This window comes from Rhyacophila brunnea, unplaced genomic scaffold (genome assembly GCF_057557595.1).
Source record: "Rhyacophila brunnea isolate RB1 unplaced genomic scaffold, BYU_Rbru_1.0 scaffold_3, whole genome shotgun sequence".
Lineage (NCBI taxonomy): Eukaryota > Metazoa > Arthropoda > Insecta > Trichoptera > Rhyacophilidae > Rhyacophila > Rhyacophila brunnea.
The window spans coordinates 41,075,451-41,103,210 of record NW_028232965.1 but is presented as its reverse complement, the minus strand read 5'-3'; the positions used below and the strand labels follow the sequence as shown (position 1 = coordinate 41,103,210).

Sequence of the window (27,760 nt, the reverse complement as noted above, 5' to 3'; positions counted from 1 at the left end):
GGTCTGGAAAATTCACTCAATGTTGTTCAGTGTATGTTTGGATCCATAGCTTGAACCTAATATGTTAAGCAAGTGGCGACATCCATTTCTCGTAAAAAAAACTGTACGAAACCTCTTCGTGAGACGATCAAGGTCCACATCGGATTGTAGACTGAATGGATAAAAAATCAATATAATAACATAAATCGTCCGGTGTTCGAATTTAGAACTAAGCTCATCACAGTATAAAAAAAATTGAATGATAGTATATTGTCAAATGTTAGCATGTGGCGCCCTCATTCAGCCGACAACTTATACTGGTGGATTTATGGAACCCATGACTTTATGAAGGCTAGCGCGATGAATTTATTGACATGTCAAACTAATCGATGCTGTAAAGGTGTAAAGGTAACTATAATACATACATATTAGTATTGGTAACACAATACAACTTCTCGATATCCTCGGTTATCAAGGATGCGAAGGAACCTGTTTTATTTATTACAAAAAAAATCGTTATTATATCCAAGAGAATTAACTACCTACTACATATTATAATAATATTAGTATGTAAGTAGTTTGCCTAATACATATAATATCATTGTATGGTTATTTAATCATTATCGCCGTGGTCGATCCACTACTGGTAATCCATTGATTGTTCACTCATTAAGCGACATATCCTGCACATTGTAATTTTATTAAATTGGCGATCTATCACATCACGAACTCCTGTCTGTTCTATTCATTCGATTATTTCGTGGTCTTTCCGCGTTATGCCCATCACGCGCATTTCAATGCCACGTTACGCTACTTGCAGTTCTTGGATCTTTTTTACATTGAGGGGCCATGTTTCACACGCAGCACAAATTGTTTGAACACTAAGCTTTAAGCACAATGGGACTTTTGCAGATACTATTCAGGCGCCCAAATGCGCTCTACGCTGGATTGGTTCTGCATATTGCTTAAAAAGGAAAACAACAACGCGTCAATTTAACAAACCTGCGACCGATGTACCAGAGGTCGAGCGTTCTAGTTTGATTTGTGAGGGAAAGTACCTACCTCATGTCATAATATTAAATTACCTAGAATCCGTAAGTACAAAGATCATGATTGATATCGATATTCAATCCTGTCATTATTAACATAATATTATATATATAGATTAAGATACCACGAACATTCATTGATGTTTGTGATTGAGTGATCTGATCAGTGATAAGATAGTGAATTGTATTAAACGGGTAATGCCCATTTAGATTAATCAGTTTGCTCAAAATCAAATATTGCCGGATATTGTAAAATTTCCCTGGGTCCGGAGATTGAAATATGGTTGAATCGATAGCTTCCAGTTTTTCCGATTTCAATAACCGTAAATGGCTGAATACATTATAATTATTTCTTTCATCGAATATCGCTAAAATTCATGTTCGTTTTTAAAAATTCAGAATGAAATTTAAAACAATAAAACCACGATTATTCAGAATATTCAGACTAGGGTTAACTTATTCTGGATAATGAAAAATATACTGACTTTTCATATTGACTGTGTTTAGGCAAAAGGGATTAACCCTCACAGAACAATTTTACACTATTGCCAATGCCTATGCACAAAAAACGTTTTTTCAATGATTTTGGTTCAATATTAAAATATAAAATATGTACAGACATTGAATGTACACTGATTCACGAATTAGTGTTTTGAACATATATTATTTTTGAAAAAAAAACACTTTCTGATAGAGTATATAATAACCAATAGAAAAAATCTTTTTTGAAAAAAGTAAGTCACCCCGACGGGGAATCGATTTATCTGATGTTTTTGGCGATTGAGTACTTTTTTAGTACGGTTGAATTGGTAGTCATATAAAAATTGTGGATATATACAAAATGGTTGCATGTTTTAACGTCTTTTTATAATGTACCTATTCTATTGTTTGCGATTTTTTTATGATTGCTCATAGACTTAAAAACTTGTTATTATGTTTCTATCACGGATACAATGCATTTTTCTAATACCAATGCACTGACAAACAAACCTCAGATCGCAAACAACGTTTGCTAATTTAATCATAATTTAATCACTAATTTAATCATCAACCTTATTAACCTTTTTTTAAACTTATTTGTAGTATTCTTGAGCTATGTTTTAATAATTAATAGTGAAATCATGGACGATAAAGATACGAAGATACAATGTTACATACATCAAACGACAGGGAAAGCATAATATCCAATTTAGCTAATTGACTTCTTACGTATAGATAGAAGGTGTACGATGTTTGATCAGTTTGATGGCAATAAACTGTATTTTGGACAGATCATACTCGTCGCTTTTTAGTTTTTGCTGTGCAAGTTTTTTTACTTTACTAGTTTAGTACAACTGATTCATATTATCTGTATGTAATGCTCTCTAGGATAACCCAACTATCTAAAAAAAAAAAACAGCGCATGGTACCCCTACCACCACTGGTCGAACTATTTATTTTATTAAGAATTTATTATAGCAATTTTGCGCGACATCGGCTAATTGAAACGTATATTATTCATCGCTGAATGGGAATGCTCAATTTTCATATCTCCGAGAGAGTAATTGGAAACACTGTTCAGACGTTCATAGATTCAGAGTTAAAGACATGAACGCTAATATTTAAGAATGTAAGATTCTTTCAGACGAAAATAAATGTAAGTATAGTAATTTTGAATACAAATATTCAGTCGTAAATAAAACAATACTTCACACAAGGTCATCATCAAGGAAATCTTTATTTAGCTACGTATTTTTTTCGACTTATACGAGGTATAAATGAGAACTCAGCCATTCTGGGTAGTGTTGACCTGTGTGTCCCTGATAACTATCTTAGAAATAGAGACCATCAGTTGTTTATTCTCCCAAGGTGCAGAACCAACCTGCCACTGGTAATGCCAATTGGGAAAGCGATAACTATGTTCAACGAAATTGCTTCGGGTGTTGATATATTCCACCTACGTGAGAATGAGTTTAGGTGGATATTGTTTTATAAATTCTTAAAATAGGGTCTGCTTAACTCATCCGGTGTACTTCCTTGTACCTATCTAATTTATCTACTGATATAGCTCATTTTTTTTATGTAAAACTGTTAAATTTATATATCTTTGTTTCTAAATGTCACGTTGTGAACGGCTTAAACTTATAATTTGTAGTGTATGACTGAGAAAGTCGGCGGCAAACAAATTTTGAAAATAGTATACTTATTGGATTATTTATTAGGGTTAGGTTAGGTTTTGGTTTCATTCTTGAATTCAAATAATGATAGCGTTATTATCAGATATTTAAAACCAATCAATATAAAATTAATGTTCATATTGAATTTAATAAAATTGGAACATTATTGTCTGCAATGCTCCATGAACAACGCGTATTTTTTTCATCTCGGTGCTATAAATACGGCCATTTCTTTCCGATAAGAAAGCTCACGGCGAACTGTGCTACGGTGAAATGCACGTACAACTTACATGTAACCATGCAACGCTATATATCGGGCTTTGGAAATCACATTCGGGTTATACATGCCATGTTAGCCGCTGTAAAAACCCAATGATAAGGAGAGTTTTTAATGAAGGAATGAAGCGACATAAGATCTTTTGCTATTTACAGAGTATTTAAAAATTCGAGAGAAAAAAGACCAATTCACATATTATCAGTTACGATACAATATAAAAATAGTGGTGGAATATAGTGTATTATAGAAACTATTAAACGACATTACAAATTATTGTTTGTGACAAGGTAGACGGAAAGGTAGAAAGAAGTTCTAATGGATTTAAATTTAAATTCCATCAAGTACCTTCAGTCGATAGTATTGATAGTATACAGAAGTATTGTGTCGGATAGGAAACACGATGTTGAAAATGAGATATCTCCGGAATTGTTAAATGGCTGTAACATTTAGCTTAATTAAAATTGAAGATATTTCGGGAGTGCATAAGTCAAAGTGAAAGTGTTAAAAAATCAACAAAGCGGTGGTTAGATAAGAAATCAGAATGTTATCCAAGAAATTTAAGGACAATTTGGCGTCGGGACAACTGGACGCCACGCAATTCGAAATTAAATAGACGTTAGGTATTTATAGGTACTTAAACTACTTAGTACTTTAAAAAAATATTTAATATTATTATTTATGTTTAAATTATTATATTATGATTTAATAATTGGTAAGAATTTAAATATGCATACGTAAATAATGATTTAATCGTGCATATGTTTAAGTTCCAACGAAAAAAGGGTTTTTTTTATTTTATATAAAGCCTTAGGCATGGTAATTCTCAATCCGCAATAAAAAACATTATGTTACGTATACGTGTCTACGACAGTGCGGCGTCCAATTATCCTGGCGTCCAGTTGTCCCATTCCCCGTTTTTTATTGCCTCCAACAGCTTTAAACTGTGTTGAAAAAACGCTAGATAGGTAGTCAGTTAATAACTATCAGATACTTAATGCAGGTATGTCGGTACCTATTTTAGTGAGAAATAAAACACGATGAAACAATTTCATGCATTATTTAATGTTTTCGTATATTATTCCGAATCCCCGCGTATATAAAATAATAATTTAACATTATTATTCATCTAAAAGGTATGTTCTTTAATTATCTATGTCTGCCCACAAGAAAGAAGCTCTCGTCTTCAAACATGAAACGAAACTTGAACGCCGTTGACACAATATAGGTATCTGTTGTCAATTTTCAAAAATATTTATTTTTTGTATTTTTTTGGATACGCTAAACCTAAATCAAAGGTATTGACTTATCTAGCGTTTTTTCCTGCCAAATAGCTTGTTTTCATACCCCATATGGCATGTTTTTGTCAACGACAATTGGCAACACTGATTGTAAGATGTACATGAAACTAACATTGACAAAATTTGAATGACACAGCGAATATTTGCCAGAAAGCTATCAGCTCTACATTGGACCCGAACAGAAGTTAAGCGAAATAAATTCGAGATAAAACACTAGGTGATAATAATATTTTACCAGCAGAGTTGCCATTTCAGTGTGACCCGTATACAATAGAGATAACAATATCATACATCGGTAGATCCGAGAACATCAGCAAATTTACGAGTATGCACGTAAATGATATTGCAAACAGATACATGCATACGGTCATCGTCATCCTAACCAAGTACAATAATGCATTTGAAAAATAATCTAGATGACTCGTAGATGGGAGTATTAAGGTTGTCCCCAGACCTCATTATCTTAACTATGTCCTGGGTTTGTGTATCATGTGACGTGATCGAAAACGTTGAGAGAAGAGAATATAATGTACACGGAACTGGCTGATCTACACATAGAAAGGGTTTTTAGTTATTGGTGTTCAACCCCCAGTTTTGCACTGTACCAGAATATTATAGAGAGTAAAACTCCTTGTAATAATTAATTCAATGTTTACAAATGCGGATAACACGTTAATTACAAAATTACTTAAAAGGGCCCGTAAGCATTGAGTTTTAATAATTCACAATACGTACTAAAGAAAGAAAAAAAAAGGACTACTGCTTATGTGTGATGTTCCATAGTTCCCCATACTAGACAGTCAATAACAGTGAACAAATTAATTTAATTTTAGTAGTTCATCGAATGATTTATTTCAGTTGTCATATAATGTTTTTTTTTCATTAGGAACATATGGGCCTCCACAGAGTAGAGGTTTGTATTAACAGATTTTGTTTTTACGAGAAATGGATGCCAGCCACTTGCTCAACCTATTAAGTCCATACCCCGACTCACACACAAATTGAAAAACAATATGTGTACTTGCCAGACCCAGGATTCGAACCTGGGACCCACGGCGTGATAGTCCAACGCGTAAGCCGCGCGGCCACCGTGGGTGTATAATAATATAATATGTAAGAAAGCAATATAGTATATTTAGATTAGATATCTCGTATTTTAAGTGACGATTATTGACCTACAATATATCGGCAAAAATCGTGTTTGATTTTAGATAGGAATTATAGAGATGTGTGGAAAAAAGCTTAATTGAAAGTCAAAGAACCAGTCATTTTCCGCAGCGACAACATTATTTCATGAAACTAACGATCATAAGTAGGTAGCTACATAGACATTTTGGAACGTTTCGTTTTATTGGCTTAAATTGTAATTAGAAAATCTACATACGCATTGATCGATATGCAAATTTTCAGGGTTAGCAACGCCGCAGCGGGAGATAAATGATAAAATCTCAAAGAACTGTCAATATACGGATCAGACGCTGCATTACTTCGGCCACGAGGTGTACGTTATTATTCATTCACATGGTGATAAAAAAACTTTTATTAATAGCGAGAATATTTTACTCCATGTGGTATCGTGTCGTGTGGTTTCTTTCTGAGAGTAAAATTAATTTCGAGTTATCTGTTACCGACTGGAGTTGACCCTGAGGAGTTTATCAGATTAGCTAACCTCCACCCGATAAACCCCAGTCCGCGACGACTGCAAAGTTGCCATGCTCTTGCCAGTTCGTTGACATTCTTCACTCAAACAGCACATATTATTACTAGGAGGTAATTTTCAAAGACCCAAATATAAATCTAGAATTCAGAAAAAGTTACACGTCTTAGTTGGTAGCACTGCGCTCCAAAAACACAAGGGTTTGGTTACCGGAAGGGTTTCATTTCATTGTTTTTATAATAAAAATAAATTGTATGAGCGAATAGTGTACCCATAAACGAAGCTGTTAAAGAAAACCGTTTTAGGAAAAGGACCCCATGGCCTTGGTCTACTAATAATAGTCAGAAAAACATTCATTGTTTCTTGCATAGAAAATGGCATTTAGAAAAAAAAACTGAAACTCGCTTAGGCAGAATGCTCCATCCAAGGGTTTCTTTAACATTTTTGCGTACAATATTTAATCTAAAATATCTGTTACGACACCTCGTAAGTCTATGCTATCTGTAAAACTGATATAACCATTTTTTTTAATCGTTTCCTAATTAGTGAGTGAAATCTTAGACGGTATAAAAAGAGTTTTCATATAACGTTATACGTTAGAACGTATTGTATCGCTAAAAACCGTAGACTCTGTACCTCTACGGGTCGTTACCTATGTAAAAACTAGAGGTTGTGAATTATTCTCAACATGTTTCGATTATCGCGAATCCGAGATTGGTTGATTGATTTCTCGAGAATCTCATACACATTTTTCCGAGAAATGAGAATCTCGAGATTTCATGACATTTCAATTAATTGAATGATTCTTGCACATTAATTAATGTGGCATTTAGTGCACACGTGATAATTAATACAATAATTTATAACTTATTTTTTCTTGTTTCTGGTACAGTGATTCATTTTCTTTATTGTGTATTTGTTATTACAAATATTGACATAATAATGAGCAACAATTTATTTGACTATTTATTTAGTAGCTCCGTAAATCAATAACAACGTTTGTTATTATGTATTTATTATCTATGTCAGCCTGTGCCTTATCTCAGTTTCGTGTCTTTGTTTGTACACATAGCAAAAATCTCTATTCTCGTGTCTTTGGATTCGTGTCGCATAGATGAGTCTATTTCCGTCAAGTCGATGACCGTGCACTTCGCAACGCTAAACGCGCACAAAATGATCTCGAAATGGGATCTTTTAAGTACCTATCGGAAAAATCTTGACAGCCCTTTGGGACAATAGATACTTATTACCTGCTAACCAAGAGGTTCGTGAATAAAAAAGTAATTTAACTATAGGTAAAATGATTTGTCAATACAAAAAATAAAGCTACAGCATTATATATTATCGTCATGACTAGGAAATCCAATCAATCCCGGGATTAGTAAACGTAATATTGAAACTTTCGGGATTGATTTTTTTATCAACCACAATCAATTGGTACGTGTACAAAATCATTATGTAAAGCCTCAATTACATTGAGCTTCTTTACGAGCTGTTTATTGGCGAATTTATAGTCTGCCTGTAAAGTCGCCCAGTGTAATCATCGAACATGTTAGCTTGTTCGATGATTACACTGGGAGACTTTACAGGCAGATTATAAATTCGCCAACACACAGCTCGTAAAGAAGCTCAATGTAATTGAGGTTTTAGTGACGTGAATGCACCTGCACACGTCACAGGGAAAATCGCCAGATGCTCACGGAAAATAGTTTTTTTGCTGCCATACGCAATCGTAACAACATCAGAAAATAATAAATCCGTTTATTTAAATGAATTTAGATGAAGAAAAATATTAAATACAAAAAGTAGGCCTCATTTAAGGTGATGAATGTTTTAATGGTTGTCAAATGCATTAAAATCTAAATTTAATCATAACATCTGGGGAAGATAATGCATTTGTCGTCAATAAAAACGTAATTTATTGCTATTTATTATCTCTCATTTTAAAATAATAAGAATCATAAATTTGAAAATATGACGAATCAACAAAAATACTAAGTATAGGTATCATCTGAAACCTTCAATCAGTTCTAAAATCGCATTTCAACAGGACACCCACGAATATTTCACTAAAATAGTTTTTCCCATTAAATGGATAAATGATTTAAATTTCACATTCACAAGAAAGACGGTGATATAAATTCAATATGGAAATACTATTTCACACCAGTGTGTTTAGTGTTAAAAACTGGCGTGGACTGCACGCATATTTGTGAGACAAGATGAAAATTCATACCAAATTATTTACTCCATTAAACCTATATATTTCCAAGATTGAACGTATACAATATTAACAATAAATGTCTAGTACAAATTATACTATACATTTTTGACCGATTTTATCAATGTTGTTTGTCAATATAAACATTTAATATTAACTATTGAAATAAATGCCAATTCCGGGATAAAATTTTTGGCTCGGGAGTCATGACTGTTTGAAATGTAATATTTATATTAATTGTGATAGTAGACACGACGCGTTTTCAAATGTAATTAGTATATTGTATTAACTTTCCAGACGACCGCAATGATCCTCAAATAAGTAGGCACAGTTGCCAAAAACTACACATACGTAGGTAGCATTATCAATTTATTAGTCACCATTGCATATAACATTTTAACGTTATTCACCCTCACGTGGAAATCGTGTCATTCTTGAAAATTATATCGGTCAAATAACAATCTAAAGTACATATTATAATGTATGTAGTTACTTAAGGCTAACCTCAGTTGAGGCATGGTCTAAAAAGATCGTGGCTAGGCGATGCGCGGATTGCGGGTCGCGGGTGCAAATGATGCATGCCGACCGAAATATAATTTGTCATATAAATCCAACATGCGTCCATTTAATGTTATGATTATTGTTCTATTAGTAACAATAATAATATATTCATTGACATGTTTTCTTTTTAAAGTAAATGGGTAACGTTTTAGTCATCTTTACACGATTTAAGAATTAATACGCCCGTCGCCATCACGAAATAAATTGACGTGTTTCCAGCTCAACGTTCTCTTTCCGAATGGCACCGAGTCCAAAATTTCGTCGCGCCTATAGTTGAAAATTATTTGCCGTTTCACTGAAGTATCGCCTTAATGCAACTGCACCTGATGGAGAGCTTGTAATGCAAGTCTGTAGTGCAATAAATAATTGTGTACGTACTTAATATTATGTTATTTTGTATAAGTTGTTCAGTAGTATGAGTGACATATAACTCTAAATAAATGGTGCATAATTCAGTTACCTAATATATGTTAAAAATTCCAATAAAACCCTAATCTCAATATGAGAAAATGAGTACATCTAAATGCAAGACAATCCCAAACTGTAATCTCTAATAACCTACCTATACCAAAGTATTTTTTCTTTTAAATACGCATATAAAATCGGAAACAAGTTTCATTTTAGACGCGAAATAATATATGTTATTTTTTATCATCAATAAGCAATTCATGTGGTCCATTGACCTACAGTAATATTAACTAGGTAGGTAACGTACTTTACAAACCTTATATGTCCAGATTGTAAATTCTTTTAGGGCATGGCTACGAAAATGCAAGTAAGTAATTATGGTTACAGTTCGCCGTAACACGTGAGCTGTCGTATTGGAATCAGATGGCTATATAGTATTGAGGTAAAAAAATGCGTGTTGTTTGTGGACCATTTCACGTGCACCTACTTGTTAGCAACTTTCAGAAGTCACGTGTCCGGAAATCTGTACGTATGAAGTTGACCGTGAGAAGTTGTATTGCAAATAGATAGCCGTATAGTATTGAAATCAAATGTATTTATAAATACAACACTTACACAATACGTATTAAAAACCATCGCAATACGAGGGAAACATTGAAGAAAATAGATAAGGAAATTAGAAATACAATTGCATCGTATAATTTATATCAAATTCTGGTAAGCACTCGTAAGTATCAAGTCGTACCTATCAATATCAAATTAATGTTTTTATTGAATCTAATAAAATTGGAACATTACTGTCTGCAATGCTATACGGCCATTCCTTTCCGGTAAGACAGCTCACGGTGAACTGTGCTACGCCAAAATGAAAGACGTATAATTTTCTGGACACGGGTATTTATATAATTATTTTCACAGCCTTTCCTCTCAGAACTTTATAATATCTACATATTACTCACAATTTGTACCTCAAATTGTTTAAAACTATTTTTTTAATATTGGATTAACTATTGATTGTATTCCAAAGTAAAAATGTAACTAAATATGCACTTGCAAGGTTTGATAAGGAAGCGACGATTATTATAGTTACGTCAAAATATTGTAGACCAGTATCTCAGTAGATACAACAATGTTCGTCATCAATTAACAATAAATGTAATATACACAATATTATCTTAAAATTCGATAGACCATCATGACTCTCACCTCAGCACGTAGGCGTCCACTTGCTCGCTGTGGGTAAAAGAAATAATTTCACAGCGAACAATTTTCAGCAGATTCTCCCATTTTTGTCTGAAACAAAGATAAAAAGAGCACATGAATATTTTTTATTTTTTATCGGCAAAAACATCGATTTAAATTTCGAAAATGATAAGGAGTTGCGGGGTTTTGCAATATTAAAAAACATAGAAATTTGCGTTGTAAGACCGTATGAATATCTTATCCTGAGCGATAGCCAGGGTTGCGCCAAGGGTGTATACCGCCCGGGTGACAGCCCAAAAACGTGAAGTGAGGGCGCTACATGTTAACGTTTTACATATTATTGTCATTCATTATTTTTTATACTGTGATGACCTTAGTTCTAAATTTGAACACCGGACGATTTATGATGGTATATCTATTATAAAATATAATATAGCGATTTGGAAAGGTCGATATCAGGGAACACAGAATTAATGAGAACTGAAATACCTAACGGTTGTGGAGTAACAGGCACCCAATCGCGAGTGTATAGGAATATGGCATAAACATAACACGTGTCAAGAATACGCTTGTCCTTCGTTCTGACAACTGCACTCGGTTTATACACTGACGCTTATTCAATATTGGTGTATTTGAAGGTTGCAACAGACACTGTTGCACGTCTATAATGTGTGTTTCATTTTCGTAGGAAACTCACACATTCAAAACCCTGCTACAAAATGTAGTGTATTGGTGTATAGCCTATCTGAATTAAGTACATTTATTAATCTGTCATGTGGTCGATATGTATTGATAGAGTACGGGAATTTAAATTTATAAAATAGCCGTTAATGATATTAAAGAAACTTATTTTTTTACTATCCTATATATATATTGTCTTTAAGTATTGTAACACCCCCACTTGCCGTTCTCTGGAGGAACAAAATAAATTGTTTTTATTTAAAAATATAAATACAGAATTAAACCATTTTGAATCAGACAATGTGCCACCGCGTCACAGTGATAGCCCTTGAGAAAACGTAAGTGACGCACTACCAAACGGGATAGATTCTAGGGGGTGAGGAATCTTGAAATAAACGTATATTTTTAGAATAAACCATTTATTATTCACCGAATTCGTTTGAATATTTACAAAAAAAAATACCTACGACACTTTTGTTTTATAATTCAAGAAACATTTATTCATTTCAATAATTATACGTGCCAAATTGGCTTAGCTAGCTCCTAAATCCATAGACAATAACATGAGCATGCAAAGTGTGAATGAGCGAAATATTGCATGCAATCTAATTATTCCGTTTGAAACAGCGACTGTAATTAATGCCAATTCGAAAGTTGACAGCTGCCTGACCACAAAATATCAGCAAGAAAAGATCTGGATGCACAGTGATAATATTTCTCACGTAGTATGTAACCATCGTGCACAATATTTACAAAGATAACCACAAAATAGCCACACACTTTCAGACATTTTCACCTTTGACCACAAACTTTGAAGTAGTTTATGGCCTCGTGCAGTCGGTATTGTCATTAATCATTATTTTGAGTCTCTGTGTGTTGTTTTAGAAAACAGAAACAAAACTACACCCACACAAAATCACACAACTGGTTGAATGTTAAAAATTAAACGTCGAAAGGGTAAAAAATATAATACCAACATTGAAGTTAAGCGCCCTCCACCGGGTTTCGGTGGAGGGCGCTTAACCCCGCACGACACTCAGTCTTAATCGAGCGTATCGCGGGACCCTACAATTGGTGACGTGAAGGATCTGAAACAATTGGACTGGGAGTGTCCTGGGAGAAGATGCCCAAGACTTAAGTTGTCAAAGTGAGCTCTGACTGAGTTTATTTTAAGGTGACGCATCAGTGAAACGCCAAATAATGTTCAACTGTACGCGCGACGAAAATTTGTACTTGCTTCGCATTCATTGAGAGAACGTGGAGTCGGACGCACGTCACTTTGCTGCGTGATGGCGACGGGCCAATTAATTCTAAAATCGTGTAAAGATGACTAAAAACTTTACCCATTTACTTTAAAAAGCAAACATGTCAATGAATATATTATTATTGATACTAATAGAATAATAAACACAACATAAAATGGACGTATGTTGGATTTATATGAGAAATAATATTTCGTTTGACAGGCGTCATTTTCACCCGCGACCCGCAATCCGCACATCGCCTAGCAACGATCTTTTTAGACCGTGCCTCAACTAATGCATGGCCTTAATGCAAAGTGACAGGAAGAGAAAAGCACATGGAAATTACGAAAAGAAAATGAAGTTACGTTGTGTATATGGTACGCCGAATGTGCGAAATTGACTATTACATGAAATGGGTAAAATTTTGCCTAAATCATGAAAAATGCAAGCCCGTTGCCTTATTCATGAATTAGACAAAATATCTGGCGAGTGCGTGAATTCGGTAGTATTTTTTTGCAACTAAACTAAATGTGTCAAATGCTCATGCATTGGTCAAAATGTACGTATATTATCTATGGTCAAAATAGATGGTCGCGCTCCGGTGGTGTTTTTTGGAACTAATCAAACTAACCAAATGTGTCAAATGTCATTGATTATAATATAAAAATATACTAATGAATAACTACAATGACGTTCATATCCATTTACTATGCGCAAAAAAAATCTAGAACTATAATATGATAACGGAAGAATTTTATTGACACTTGTTAGCTAACCTCAAAATGGACATTCAGTTGAATAATTCAGAATTACAACATCTAACCTAATAATAATCATATTATATTATGTCCAATTATAAATAATAAAACCATCCGTATTAAATTTACTTTTTCTACTGTCATGTTGACAATTTAAGAATTCCATACCCTGGCGAATTCACGTACTCGGCAGAAAATTTACCCAATTCATGAATAAGGCAACAGGCTTGACTATTACGTGAATTAGCCAAAATTTTGCCCATTTCATGTAATAGTCAATTTCACGAACAATAATTATTGTGTTGTTATTTATTTAAATAGTGTGGTCCTCTTATGGTCTTGTGTTCTGTATGCCGTCAGAGAGTGCAACACTTCGTACCCTCGTGGCACAGCCTCAAGGGTTGCGTCGTCGTGGCCGACCCTCCCTAGCCCTGCAGTGGTACTACAAAACCAACCTACACGACGGCGTTGGACCGAGGACGCGGCGAGAACTTGTGCTTGCCCTATGCCCCAACGGTGAGGCGTGATAGGGTGAAGTAGCAGTAAGTAGCAGTATAGTCTTCCACCAAGAACATTTGGTAAATAATAGCATTATTTGTTATAATTCAGACATAGTTGTTATGACGTATGAGTGTTCACATTAGAAAGGTAATGTTAGAGGCTCAATCGAATTTTCACCAGCCTGGTGGATAACAGAAAGCGCCTCAAGGAAGACAACGCAGTACAGGTCGCTATTCAAACCGAGAATGATGCTTATACATACGTATAGATGGATTATATAATAGTTTTCAGAACATATCGTTTTCCATAGAACAGCGTTTCTCAACCGGGCCATGCGGTCCCCTTGGGGTTACATAACATTGCGAGGTTAAAGCAACTTTAGAGGGACCACAGTCACAAGAATAAAACATTAAAATTATATGAAAACCAATGAAAACGATTATAATTACAGTAAATTCTTACAGAAATATAAATTCGCGAATATATGCAATAATAAATTTGATTAGAAATGACCCATTTGGTGTAAATGCAATAATCGACGAGATCTCAAGTTAGATATAAACAAAACAAAGATAATATCTGGATGTGGGGACACAGCGAGTAAATTTTCACAGCCCTAGGAGAGGGTTAATTTATATTTTACTGTATTTTTCACATCTTATATGGAATCTCGTATAGATGTCGTAAATGGAGGCAGTCTTTGTTTGTCGCCTACATTTCAACCAGATTTAAAAATACTTGCTATATAGTTTGCATCAATCACATGGATCTACACTAAATAAAGGAAACATCAATTAATTAGGTACCTACTTAAAACAAAAAAGCGTATAACTGCTTACAGTTCGTAAGATTTTGTTATAATTAATTTCATTAAAATCTATTTTGTAATTTAAAAATAAACGATGCAATTTTCGATGTTTGTTTGTTCCCCCGACCAAATGTTATGGGTCACGAGAGGTACACGAGGAAAAAAGGTTGAAAAATACTGCCCAAGAATGTCATGTATGTGTCCATTTAAAATATGACTAAATATTTTAAACTCTTTTTGGAAAGTTGAGACTATTCATTGAAATGTTGCCAGAAAAAATGATGGTTACACGCTGGTGAGCATCTCGACATCACGAATATCTATTAAAAATCTTGAATTATTAATAATAGTGGATACCAGTAGGTATATAAATTTATTTCATGTTGTATAAAGTGCCATGGCAGCGTTTTGAGCTAATAAAACTAGTCTTTGAAAAAAAAATGTCGTGTCTTGTGTTCTAAGATGAATGTCATTGGAAGGGAGGCCATGCATAGTGTAAGCATGTAGAATGATCCTCTGTTGCAGTGTTTTTCAACATTTTTAGTAGGTAAAGCAGTCCAAACTATGCCAAACACCTTGTCGATATAATAATGATTAGACATGTCAAATGACGCTCCCCACGATGAATTAACGATGTTTAAATAAACGAAAATACCATTCTATCTTAATGGATACTGGCAGCCCCATGAAGAGGTTTCGTGACAGATTTTTGTTTTACGAGAAATAACACTTGCTCAACCTGTTAGGTCTAGATATACTCTGGGTCCTTGAAAAAACACGTAATTTTGCCAGACCCGGGATTCGAACCCTAGAAACACGACTCTATAAGCCGACACGTTACCGCTCGGCCATCACAGTGCGAGTAACTATTTTGCGATTTGCGTAAGAGTTTATACTGTTGTTTTGAATTGTGTCGCGGAAAAGTTTGGAAAACACTTACTATACCACGACATAAAAGAGCAACAAAATGAACGCATTACAATACATGCAAAAGTAGATTTTAAAAATATATACAGCAGACAGCAACGTGGAAAAAAACTGCTTACTTGTCCTCATGCGGATGGAATAACCTTTTCTTGAGCAGTGGTTTGTACTGCGATTGGTGCTAATGGAAAATAGTTTACGATTTATTATCAAAAAGACATGTGCAGTAGTAATGCGGGTGACGGGGTGTCCGTTAATGCCGAAAGTCCGTTATATAAAAACACAAAGTCCTGTTTATTCGTCTTCGGATGATATATCCAGACACACCCATTGTGGAGTGACGTTAATATTCGATGTCGATGCGCTTGCTTTCGGTAATCCTGCTTTGAAAAAAAGAATCAAGTTTTGTTTGCACTTTTGAAGTTTGCTGTTTTTTTATAATCAACTCTCTAAAATTATGAAAATGCGTGAAATATAGTTGAATTTCGTAATTTGACGAATAGTCAATAAACGGTATTAGATCGTCGAGATGCGATCTTATCACCGATAACTTTATTTTTGGGCGTATTGTTTCTTCTTCTAAGATCATAACTACATCTGCTATTTCACTTTCAGCCATGGTATGTGATATCCAGGGTCACCTTCATCTACTCCTAACCATTGTGAAGTTATTAAATGGAATAATAAATGCATCCATTCACTTCGAATAAACAAATTAAGCTGCTGTGCTTAACGTCAGTGCTACGTTCAGTCTACGAGCAGGACGGTATTATGACTCAGATTCGAGTGCGAGAGGTATGACGTAGAACATTGTTTACAAACGGTGACACTTGGATTTAAACATATTATAGGTATAAATTCTAATGGATTCAAGCTCTGTACTATTCCATTTAAGTCGTTTTTTGCGACACGGGTTTCGCCTTTCGGCATCTTCAGACGCCGTGTACACTCACTAAAGGTAAACACACACTGACAACGAACTCTCTTTACTATAAATTATAAGAGAGTTCGTTGTCAGTGTGTGTTTACCTTTGGTGAGTGTACACGGCGTCTGAAGATGCCGAAAGGCGAAACCCGGGTCGCAAAAAACGACTTAAATGGAATAGTACAGAGCTTGAATCCATTAGAATTTAAATTCAAATTCCATCAAGAACCTTCAGTCGATAGTATTAATAATATAGGTATAACATTAACAGGGTGTATTTAACAATTTTCACATTTGTCCGTTATATCCGAAGTCTGCTATATCGTGGTCTATTATATCGAGGTTCTACTGTACTACTAAATTAATATGAAATTTATTTCTATTGAAACAAATTTAATACCTATGTTTGTTTTTACCGATAAGCATTTGACGGAATCTGCAGAATTGGACCGTTTCCAATATTTACATGGATTTGAGAATAATTCTGAAGTTTCTGCATAGTTTTTCAGGAAGCCAAAGCATACGTCAATTACTACATGACAGTCTTCTGCGCAATGCCAAGTTGCCAAGTTATTAAATAATACGCGCTGGCGTCACAACAAAGCCGAAATAAATAGTGTACACACGCCACACGGTATGTTTACGAGAAAGTAAATACTTATTCAAACGTATGATACCATGATATCGATAGTATATAGTTATTTTTAATTCGCCCCTGGCAACATCACATCATAATATCATACTCTAGCTAGAATCAAGATATATGAAATTTTTGTAGAAAAAATGATTTCTACTCTAGTCATTTGAGAGGCATTGAATGAAGCAGTATTGGGTAGGTAGACGATGATACTCATTTCAATAATTACAAGATCGCAATCCTCATAAGTTTTTAATAAATAATACTATAAAAACGATTGATAATATTTTATTTCTCCGTGATATGACTTATGAGGCATGGAAATAAATGCATGAGATACAATCCTAAATCTAACAATGCACAGTCAATTGAATGAATCGTATATTAGATACCCAGAGAACACAGTATACCTTTATACCAATTGGATGGTGGGGTTGATCGTGGCGCCCGCAGGTTGTTAATAAAATATATAATTCCTTACAATAATGCGGTGATGCGCCTATGCGGTGATCATATTGATGGATCAGTATGGTTCAGTCATCGGTGGCTGTTTTCTTCAGACGATTAAACTAATTTTGAGATTTTTTGTGAAAAATTTTCGTCTTGAAAGGAAAGCTTTCAAATATGATTATGAGGGAGAAATTATTTTCAATTGGCTGCATACATTTTTTCAAGACGCCGTAAAAGAATATTCATAACGAAAATGTTAAAGAAACCTTTCTTTTATATATATTATGAGGGTGAAGGAAAAGCGACCAATAGTCTATTAATTTTCGTACAAACTGAATAAGGATTTTGAGGAGTATGGAATATTGCTTTATTTAAAAATTCGATTAACAGCGATTTTGGTATGGAAACCGCAAAAGACCATCTTATAATATAAGCAGCATCTTCGCTTTATACACAAAAGCCGGCATAATACGAAACAGATTGAAAACCACCGCCTGATGCCATAAATTTCGAGTTTTTTAAAGTATTTTTAATGTTGCCAAAATGATATATAAGTAAATAGATGAAACAGTGTGAGATACAATTTAGCTGTAGCAAAACTATGGCATGCGAATATTTTTAAACAATCGGAAATTTAAAACAACTCTCCGCCATTCATCATCTAATTCTAATTCTTTGGGAAGAAAATTTGTAGCTCCTGGTCAATGTTGCCAGATAATTATTTTACCAAGTCCGGATTTTTACACGTGAAATAAAAAAATCGGGATTTAGGAGCAAACATTGGAACAGCCTAAAAAATCATAGGTAGTTAAATATTTCTATAATATCAATCATAAAAATTCAGCACATGAGTATCTATACATACATATCGTGTTGAATTGAACAAGTAATTCCGATTTTATCAATTCAATAGAATCAATCTGTTTCTTGCCATTTTAAATTCATCTGAGAACATACTCGTTCGGTATAGCAATTAGATGTTAGTATGCTTAAAATAAATGAAATTAGCTTGAAAATATTTTTAGTCTTTTCTTTCGGGAATAACTGATGCCAATTCTGGTATCAGTTAATCACATCAATCGAAGGTTTCAGCGAGTTAAATTTTTCATGTATAATGTCCACATCTACTTCTCCAGTCGAATTTAATATAGACACCGCATTCTAAAGTATAGACTTTCGAAACGTATTTCGTTCTTAATGGTTATGAAACATAACAGCAGCTGTGCAAAAATGTTTTCACGCGAAAAATCGTAGCGCTAATCTACATATTATTATTATTATTGTTTGCAGTTTTCATAGAATTTTTTGAAATCATCAATAATTTATCTAATTCTTAACCTAAACGTCGAATTTGTATTATTTGTTGAATCATCGTGAATTTAGGCTATCCCGCGCCGGACAATCTATCTTTGCTTAAAAATCGGGACATGCATCTCTCCTATTTAATCACATTCTCTTTTCTTTTCTCTCGCTAATTTCTTTCTCCACCCCTTCCAATATAGTTATTACTAGGCTTAGGATTCTTAGGTATTTAAATATTTTTTTTGAGTGGCCCAACAAAAAATATCAAAAATATCTCTATCTGTTTCAGACAATTTTGAAACATTTAAGCCCGCCCTATTTGTTAGCACCTATTTTAGGTTTAAGCATGGTTTAAGCACATATTTTCACATAAACACAATAACTAGTGTTAACACAATTTAAATGTTAGAATCATCTACAAAGTCATTAGTGGAGCAAATTAATATTTTAAAGTTTTAAACTGCTGCTAATATAAGAAAATGTTCCTAGACCAATTGGAATAAAAATAAGTACAAAATTAAATAGCGTTTTAACTATAAATAATGGACTTTATACGCTGCAGAATATTGAAGCTGTTTTGGAAAATCCATCAGATGCCTTCATTTAATAATAATAATAACATCTGTAGAAGTGGAAAGAAGTTTTTCCATGTAGGTATAAAAATTTGCTCAGATCAAATTGTCAAAGATTCACTTTCGAAAATTTGAAGCATTATTTTATTATTTATTGTAATAAAGTGTTTTCTGTTTGTGAATAAATAATAAATTAAACTGTTGAAATATAAATGATTTATTGTAATACTTAAATTATTAGCACATAATTGTGAAGTTTTAATAACATATTTCCCAATTATATCTACATATTTTAGGTAAGTACCTATTATTCATTTTTAGCACCTAAAAATCCTAAGCCTAGTCATTACAAATAAATGTATTAATTAATTTATTTTTACTACATTTACATTGTTCTTTGTTCATCTTGACACGCCATTAACTAGTGTGTACTGTGTTGGGACACTTTGCAGTTACTAGTGGTACGTAAAACACTCGCCACTAGTCCACGTCACGCCATAATCCGAAGTAGACTGGGTAAGTAGGGGAGTGCCAGTAAATAGCTGTCAATACACATTGAAAATTGGTAGGTACGAATAGAAATTTAAATATCCATGTGGCTAATAACGCGACAAGTTCTCAAAAAAAAAACTATCAATTTCAGCGTATCACTTTTTTATCTCCAGCGTAAGTATGTATCTATTTTTAAATAATTATTATTAAGTCAAAGTTCAATTAAACTATGTTTCGAGTCCGACGTCTCCGACAGTATAATAATTATGTAGTTATAGCAGTTCGTACAATTATCAAATAAGAAAAAAAGGACACTAATTTATAATTAATCCTCATATAAATAAAAGTCTTCTCTGTTAGCAACGTGTTAAGTGCTGACATATTGTGTAGGTAACACGCAAATACGAAAAACGTTTGATCACTTTTGTGAGGAAAGAGAAAAATATAGGTAGGTACTTACTGACTTTTCTCTGGAAATTTAATGACCAAAAATTAACTCTAGTTTGTACGAAAACGTTGAAGACATGACAGAACAGAGACCAGGGCTGATACTAGCAAATGCGAGGACCGATATAAGCACATTATGTGCAAGGTCCCTAGGTATCGGACACGAATAGTAAATAGTATTCCATATTATATTCGCCAAAAATGTTGAGGCGAGGGGCTTAGCAGCGCGCATAGTTTAATAAGAAAAACTATTTTTTAACTTTACTTATAGCAATTTTATTTACCTCACATTTTAATTATAAAAAAATATCGATCACGATCATATTTTTAGTAAAAAGCGATATATTTAAAAAAAAAAATTAGAATTTACTAGCTTCCTAATTAACAAATAAAAATATTGTTTTGTATTTCATCCATCAGGATGTGTTAATTTTTAATGTTTTTTTTCAACGTATTGATCCTGAATATCTTTATTAGTGTAAAATAGAACATGTTACATACTATTATGTAAAATGTTCTATTTTCCGAAGAATTCATGATTCTATGGTCTCGATAGTCGGCGGGGTGGGAATGCGCCTTCTTCAGGTGAGTCAGGTTATTTCCATATTGTTGTAGAGGTAATTGGTGGGATCGTTATTTCAAGCAAGTACATATGGCCTTTGAGTGCGTACGGTACTGCCTTCTCATTCTGGAGCTCCGGGTTCGATTCCGGTCACAGTACATTTTATGTGATTTCCTCAAAGCCTGGGTGTGTATGTGATTATTTCACTTCTACTACTACAATACTGTTTCCATACACTACTTAACTGTCATATTCCGCATTGACTGTTGTAGTGTTAAAAATAAAAAAAAGCCAAACCAAACCATTTAATTAGCTTAATGTTTTAAATTTCATTTCGTCATCACAAAGTGAACGATTTTGTCAACTTCAAGAGCTGCGAACGTGACGGACTATCACAATGAATGCATGTTGATATTATGCTGAGAACATATAAATAAAAATTTGCACTATTCTGAGTTGACCAATTTAGTTGGCCCCATGGCCTCGTCAAATCGATGCTGACACGGCTTTTTTATAATACCAAATAAGGCGTAAGCATTGGCGAAACCAACTTTATATTTTTATTGCATACCTACATAGGTAGGTAGGTGCATACCTACATGCCTTGCAAATTTGAATAATAGTTTGTAGGTAAGAAGTTGTTGAGCGTTGACTATTCTACTAATAATTTGGCAGCATAGCGTAGAAAGAGGAGAACCTGATTAGTATGGCATCTTTTATCATCGCTAATAATATTATAGATACCCATATAATACATAAATAATATACCTATCTGTTATTGTGTTAACTGTCAATGTATTATTACATGTCTGTTTTATTTTATATTCTCTTAGTTGAAAATGTCCGTGATGCGGAAGATACTGGTCCAGTTATTTAATAAAAGTGGTATCAGTAGGTACTTAAAAGTTGCGTTTTATTTAAATTAATAAAAGGTATAAGTATAGGTAATTTACTTTGTTGCTTCGTTTTGAATTGACTGGAACATTCATGCTGTAAACTAAAACAAAAAAATATAGGTATCTACCTATTTGAAAAATTAAACTAATTCACGAAAGAGCTATGACAGCTTTATAAAATAAGCCATGCAATAAACCTAGGTATTTTAATAACATATTGTACCTACTGTTAATAAAGTTAATACGGTTTCCATAGGGTGGAGAAGTATTACTTATGTGCAGGGCTTTTTTTTTTAAACAAAGGTGCCGGAAATCACGTCTTGCCAAACTTCTTACCTACTAAATATATATATATATATTAAAAGCAACTTTACATATGCCACGAAGCGCATAAAAAATTAAAGAAATAAACATATATACAGTTGTAAAAAATAAAATTGTAAAAATATCATTTATATTTGAATAAAAGTCTATAGTGATTTCCATGGCCCACACATCCTGAAGCGGGCCCCCTACCTATCACTAAGATTAAAGACGGTGTAACGCTCTACAGTACCGTGTGTAGTAGTGTTCGAGGTAAAATTAAGGGTATTCAAAGTATCAACAAACATTAACCAAAAAATGCAATTACACAACCACATAATATTTAAAAATGTTAATACGCCTGAAGGAAATCAGCGCCGAAGGCGATTTCTTTTACGATTAGTGCAAATTTGTGATGTGCATTTGTCTCACTTATCTGGTCAGTTCCCCAGGCTAGAGCCCTGTCAATCTCCCTTTTGTGGGGGCCATGGTGATGTCCAAAGTTCAGTCCAATTTTCGTCTAGCAAATCGTCTTGATTCCTTCCCTCCAGTTAGAGTTTATGGCCGAATGTCTTCCACTGAGTAACCACTAAAGGATCAAAAAATGTCAAAGGTGGTCTGACGAGTTTGACGAACAAAAGTCCCGAAACTGTTTTGGTCTTCAACGAAGCTCTTATTGGGGTAATAATTAGATTCATTTGCGCGATAGTTTTTCAGATATGTCTTTTCATATAAGATGATTCAGGAAAATTAACTTATACTATGTAAGCGCGAACATTGTTTCGTCTAATTGCTTTTGAAACGTTAAAAATATCATGGGAAAAGGTGCCGGAACGCCGTTCCATCGCGTTACATTACAAAAAAGCCCTGCATATATGCATGTAAAAACGATATTATCACGAAAAAATAAAAACGGACATGGCTGTTTTTCAGAAAATATTATCTGTTAAATTTTATACAAAAAAAATATGAACTAGAACTGACTATTAAATGTTTAAAATGTTGTATATACTTACGTTTTTTATCATACAAATTAATCGCAATTTTCATAGATGTGACCACTTGATGTTGAATTTCATTAGTTCAAGGAAATACATTTTAGCATTTTCAATAACGGTAATTCCATCATTTTCAATCTCGGGGTATCGGGATTAAACGGGAGAAAACGAGCAGGAATACCGACACTAATGGTAGTTTTTCGATCAATAAGAAAGACTACGACAGGAATTGAGAGGAGGTATATGTATATATCATTTTTGAGATCCTAAGTTCTAACTCACAATAAACAGTACTAAAAATTAGCATTGTTTTAAATGTACTTAATAATAAGAATCAGGATTTATGAAAGTACAACGTACTTATGTCAGAAATCAATATATTGACAGCGATTGACAGTCATCTAAATCGGGGAATTAATGCATGCTTTGGAAGCTCTAAGCTCAAATTAATTAATTTTGGGGCTCCATGGGGAAAATTGCGAATAGGTATAGGTATAACAATAAAATAAATTTAATTTTTCCTTGTTTGATAAACAAGTATGTATAGAGGAAGGGTGCCTATTATGAGATAGGTGCCTAATATGAGATATAGCAATAACTCAGCAACCGGACGATAATAAAATATGGTGCTGGTGTCACGCGGTAGCGAGGAGTAATAGCTCCAAACGACTGTCAGTGTGCAGCATGCAGCGCTTGTCTTTGGTGGTGGATGTGTGTTTTCGTCGATCACTCGTCCAAGAAATTTTTCCGCGTGCTACTTTTGATGATCGTAGAACATCTCTAAGGTATCGTACAATGTTTATTTCTTAATTAAACACGTGGTTTGGTAGTTTACTTTATATTTGAGTATCTTCTGTATCATTATCGACTGTAGAAGAAGAATAGTTAATTTTTTATGTCAAATTTTGAATGAGCCTAAAATGAGATACTTGGGTGTGCCCAATATGAGATATCTCATATTAGGTACACATTTTACTTTGAAACCATATCAACGTTTATAATGTGTGTGTATGTTTTATATTATATTTTCCATAGATGCCTCCGTCAAAAAGGAAAAGATGGGACCCCGAGTCTATGTTTCAAGCTCTGAACGCCGTTTGCAAGAAAGAAATGGGATATCCGAAAGCTACCAAACAGTTCGGAGTACCAAAAGGCACACTGGAGCGTTATGTCAAAGATGATCGAGACCCACAAATTACAAAAAGAAAAGACGGCTGAGGAAAAAAAGAAAACTAGAATGAAAAAAGCGATGGGAAAGAAAAATTAGAAAGAAATTAAAAGGAAGAAAGAGGAATCTGAGTCGTCGTCAAGCGAAGGTGGAGAAGAGATGATATTTAACGATGATAGTGTGCTGATGACGATGATAAAGAAAATTATGCCATGCGTAATTATTTACTGTATCTAGTTGGAATTTTACGGAAGATACAAGAGTATAAAAATGGGCGCAGGTGTTTCAAATGGAGTCATGAAGATTGTAGTAATTTAGCAGGAGAAGATGTTTTTATTTGTGTTTTTTGTTATGATAATATTTGAATAAAAAGTGGATTTGGATTAAATGTGATCACGTGAAATATAAACAAATATATAATTATTCATATCAATTACAGCTGTTGTTTTTTTCATAATGTTCCCAATATGAGATAGTCTCATATTAGGAACAGCGACTATCTCAAATTAGGAACACTTTTTGGAGAACAGCTTATTTGACATTTTTCACTAAAATGCGAATCTAAAATAAACGGGCTGAAAGAAAAATCTCATGACTACAAATTTATTAGTAAACAGTATGTTTGATGTATTTATAATAATAGATACCTACCCTGCAATGAGTTTATTTTAGATTTGAGAATGTCACAAAAAAAAGTATCTCATAATAGGCACCCTTCCTCTACCTACTACTTTTTGCATTAAACTTTAATTAAACCAATATCCACTTAAATATTTATTATACATTAATTTTTATGTCTGTTTAGAAATTATTCTATTACTTAGATATTAGAATAAAATAAACATGATGGAAATATAAGACGAACCATTATAATACCTATTATATTATTCTTATTCAATGCTTAGAAGTAAGTTAATGTGCGATCCGTTGCGACCGGCTACCGGCTCGACGACTACTAAATGGGAAACACTGGTCTACTCTAGAGCTACAAAATGATTGTGCAAATGCCAAATGGTACCTACCTACCTATACATCGGTAAAAAATAAGGCTGTAATATAATTTTCATTTCTATAATGAAACATTTTATTGCGTTTGGATTTTATCAAATAAGTTTATTAATACATATATTATTGGACATAATATAAGATTAGTATATCCAATAAACGTCAATAGATAACTCCTATAGAAATAATATAAATTTGTATGTGGATGACATGGTCGTTATTTAATTCAGATGTTCTCAATGTTCTGTTTATTTTATAGTGACGCTGCATTGTTGTGATATTATGTAAACATGTGAGTTTATTCCAGGTGCCAAACTGGTGTAATTTTTGCGAAATTTCTCCCTCACACCTCTCTTATTTATTATATTATGACGTAACGTCAGCATTCAGCAAGCCGACTGTTCGGTTTCGGTAAAGATTTACGATGCTCGCGCATCCTGCAAGTTACCTGGTGGGAAGTGGAATTTTCCACTTGTCAAAATCCCGGCAACAAACAATATTGACAAGCGTGACATCCGATAATTTTAATTTAAAAAACTATCTGATACAATTCGCCGCGTACAAATAATTACGTACCTTGGTATCTTCCTCAAATCAGCATTCTTTGTAGGAACGAACCAAATCTCAAGTAGTTTTTCTACACCCTCAAAGAATGGCACTTCTTTTTCACTACTATTACTTAACATTTCCGTTTCGGCCATCGTACCGCAATCTTTGAGTGATAATTTTAAAGTTTAGTAACTTGAAAGGTACAATTTGCTTTTATAGCGTTGTGTACAAAATCTATTTGACGTGCCTCGCACAACAACCGAACCCCGAGCACAGTTGAAACTGACAGCCGCAAAAAGATAGTTTCGATTTCTGTATAGCGACTTGGGCACGTGGTTTGCGCATGAATCCCCCCCACTCCGATGTGCATACATTCGCAAACTTTGCATTATAAAACGCAATATCTCGTGTTACTATGTATACTGTAATATAATTAAAGATTTTAGTCTTCTTAGATTTATAACGCGTCATAAATTGAAATAATCCTATGAAACATAAATGTCAGCACATTATTATAAACGAAGTCATTTTGCCCTCCCCGTTTCCGCATAGTAGAAAGTTACTATGTATTTATTGTATTGTAGCAACAATTTGATACAATATCTATCTATCAAATTATTAATACCTACCTACCTATAATTCCATTGTTTAAAAATTTTCTACATACTTTGTTAGGTAGGTACTCAAAGTTTCCAAAGTTTTCATTGAGCAAGAATTATTATATTTTATATTTTACCCTACTCAGGGTGTTTTTGAGGACTAGTTGCGAGCTATTTTCTCAACATAATGAGTACCTACAAAATTATATGCGACAATTCGCAGCGAATTGGATTGTCACATATTACAAAATAATCTCAATTCAATTGAAATCTGGTCGGAAAAAAAAACTGGAATTTAATAGGTACCTACTGACAATTAATGTGTCTGTATTAGCTTTTGAAGTCAAGGTCTTCAATAATTATATTCAACTATAATATTATGTCAAATAGCTTACTGAAGCGTCAATCAGAAATTAAAGATCTTGGCATATTGTTTGACTCACGTTTATCATTTCACTCACACATCACTTCTATGGCTTTGTGTGTGATCAAGCTTCTAGGATACGTCATAAAACAAGCTAAGCGGAGTATTCTTGAATAAGGGTCCATTATCTTGAGTCCTTATGAGCTTTCCTATAAGCTTGTTTTAGAGCGTGTTCAGAAGAAATTTCTTCGACATCTTTATTTTAATGTAAGTATATAAATATTTTCCTTTTGACAGTTTCTCAAACGAGTATTTTCTGACTAACTTTCTTCAAGGCATGCTCGCCTTTCATTCTCTTGAAGCTCGTAGGTCACATCTGCTATTAAAGCAAAGCTCAAATGTCAGGTTTCATATTCCGATATTCTGTAAAAAATTTGAATTTTTATGGACCCGTCAATTACATGCGAGGTCGCCATGACCTATTTTGGATGAAAGATGTCAAGCTCACCAGGCACCAATAGCGAGGGCTGTGCGGCAAGTCAATCGTCAATGCACTCCCTAGAGATGTAGACATTTTTAGCGATGCAATATGTATTTTGTTTTTAAAATTCTATTTTATTGTTTAATTTGAATTTTTTTTCTTTTGCTATAAAATTATATTTTGGTTTATTTTTTTCTCTAATTTGATTTACCTGTATTTTTTATTCTAAATGTCATGTGAATGTCTTGTATTAATAATTTGTTGTGCTCAATGTGTCTTTTTTTA

At 33.6% G+C, this 27,760-nt stretch overlaps 1 protein-coding gene across 2 annotated transcripts in view; it reads right to left on the bottom strand.

Moving 5' to 3' along the window:
* SamDC (S-adenosylmethionine decarboxylase) overlaps window positions 1-26,322 on the bottom strand; it is a 49,705-nt gene extending 23,383 nt beyond the window's left edge. For both annotated transcript variants that reach the window (XM_085953405.1, XM_085953406.1), the window contains exons 1-2: window positions 26,059-26,322; window positions 10,813-10,899 (exon numbers count right to left, since the gene is read on the bottom strand). In XM_085953405.1, the coding sequence (XP_085809531.1) occupies window positions 10,813-10,899; window positions 26,059-26,183 (212 nt within the window). In that variant the 5' untranslated portion in view covers window positions 26,184-26,322. The remainder of the gene's footprint in view (window positions 1-10,812; window positions 10,900-26,058) is intronic.
* Window positions 26,323-27,760: the final 1,438 nt, after the last annotated feature.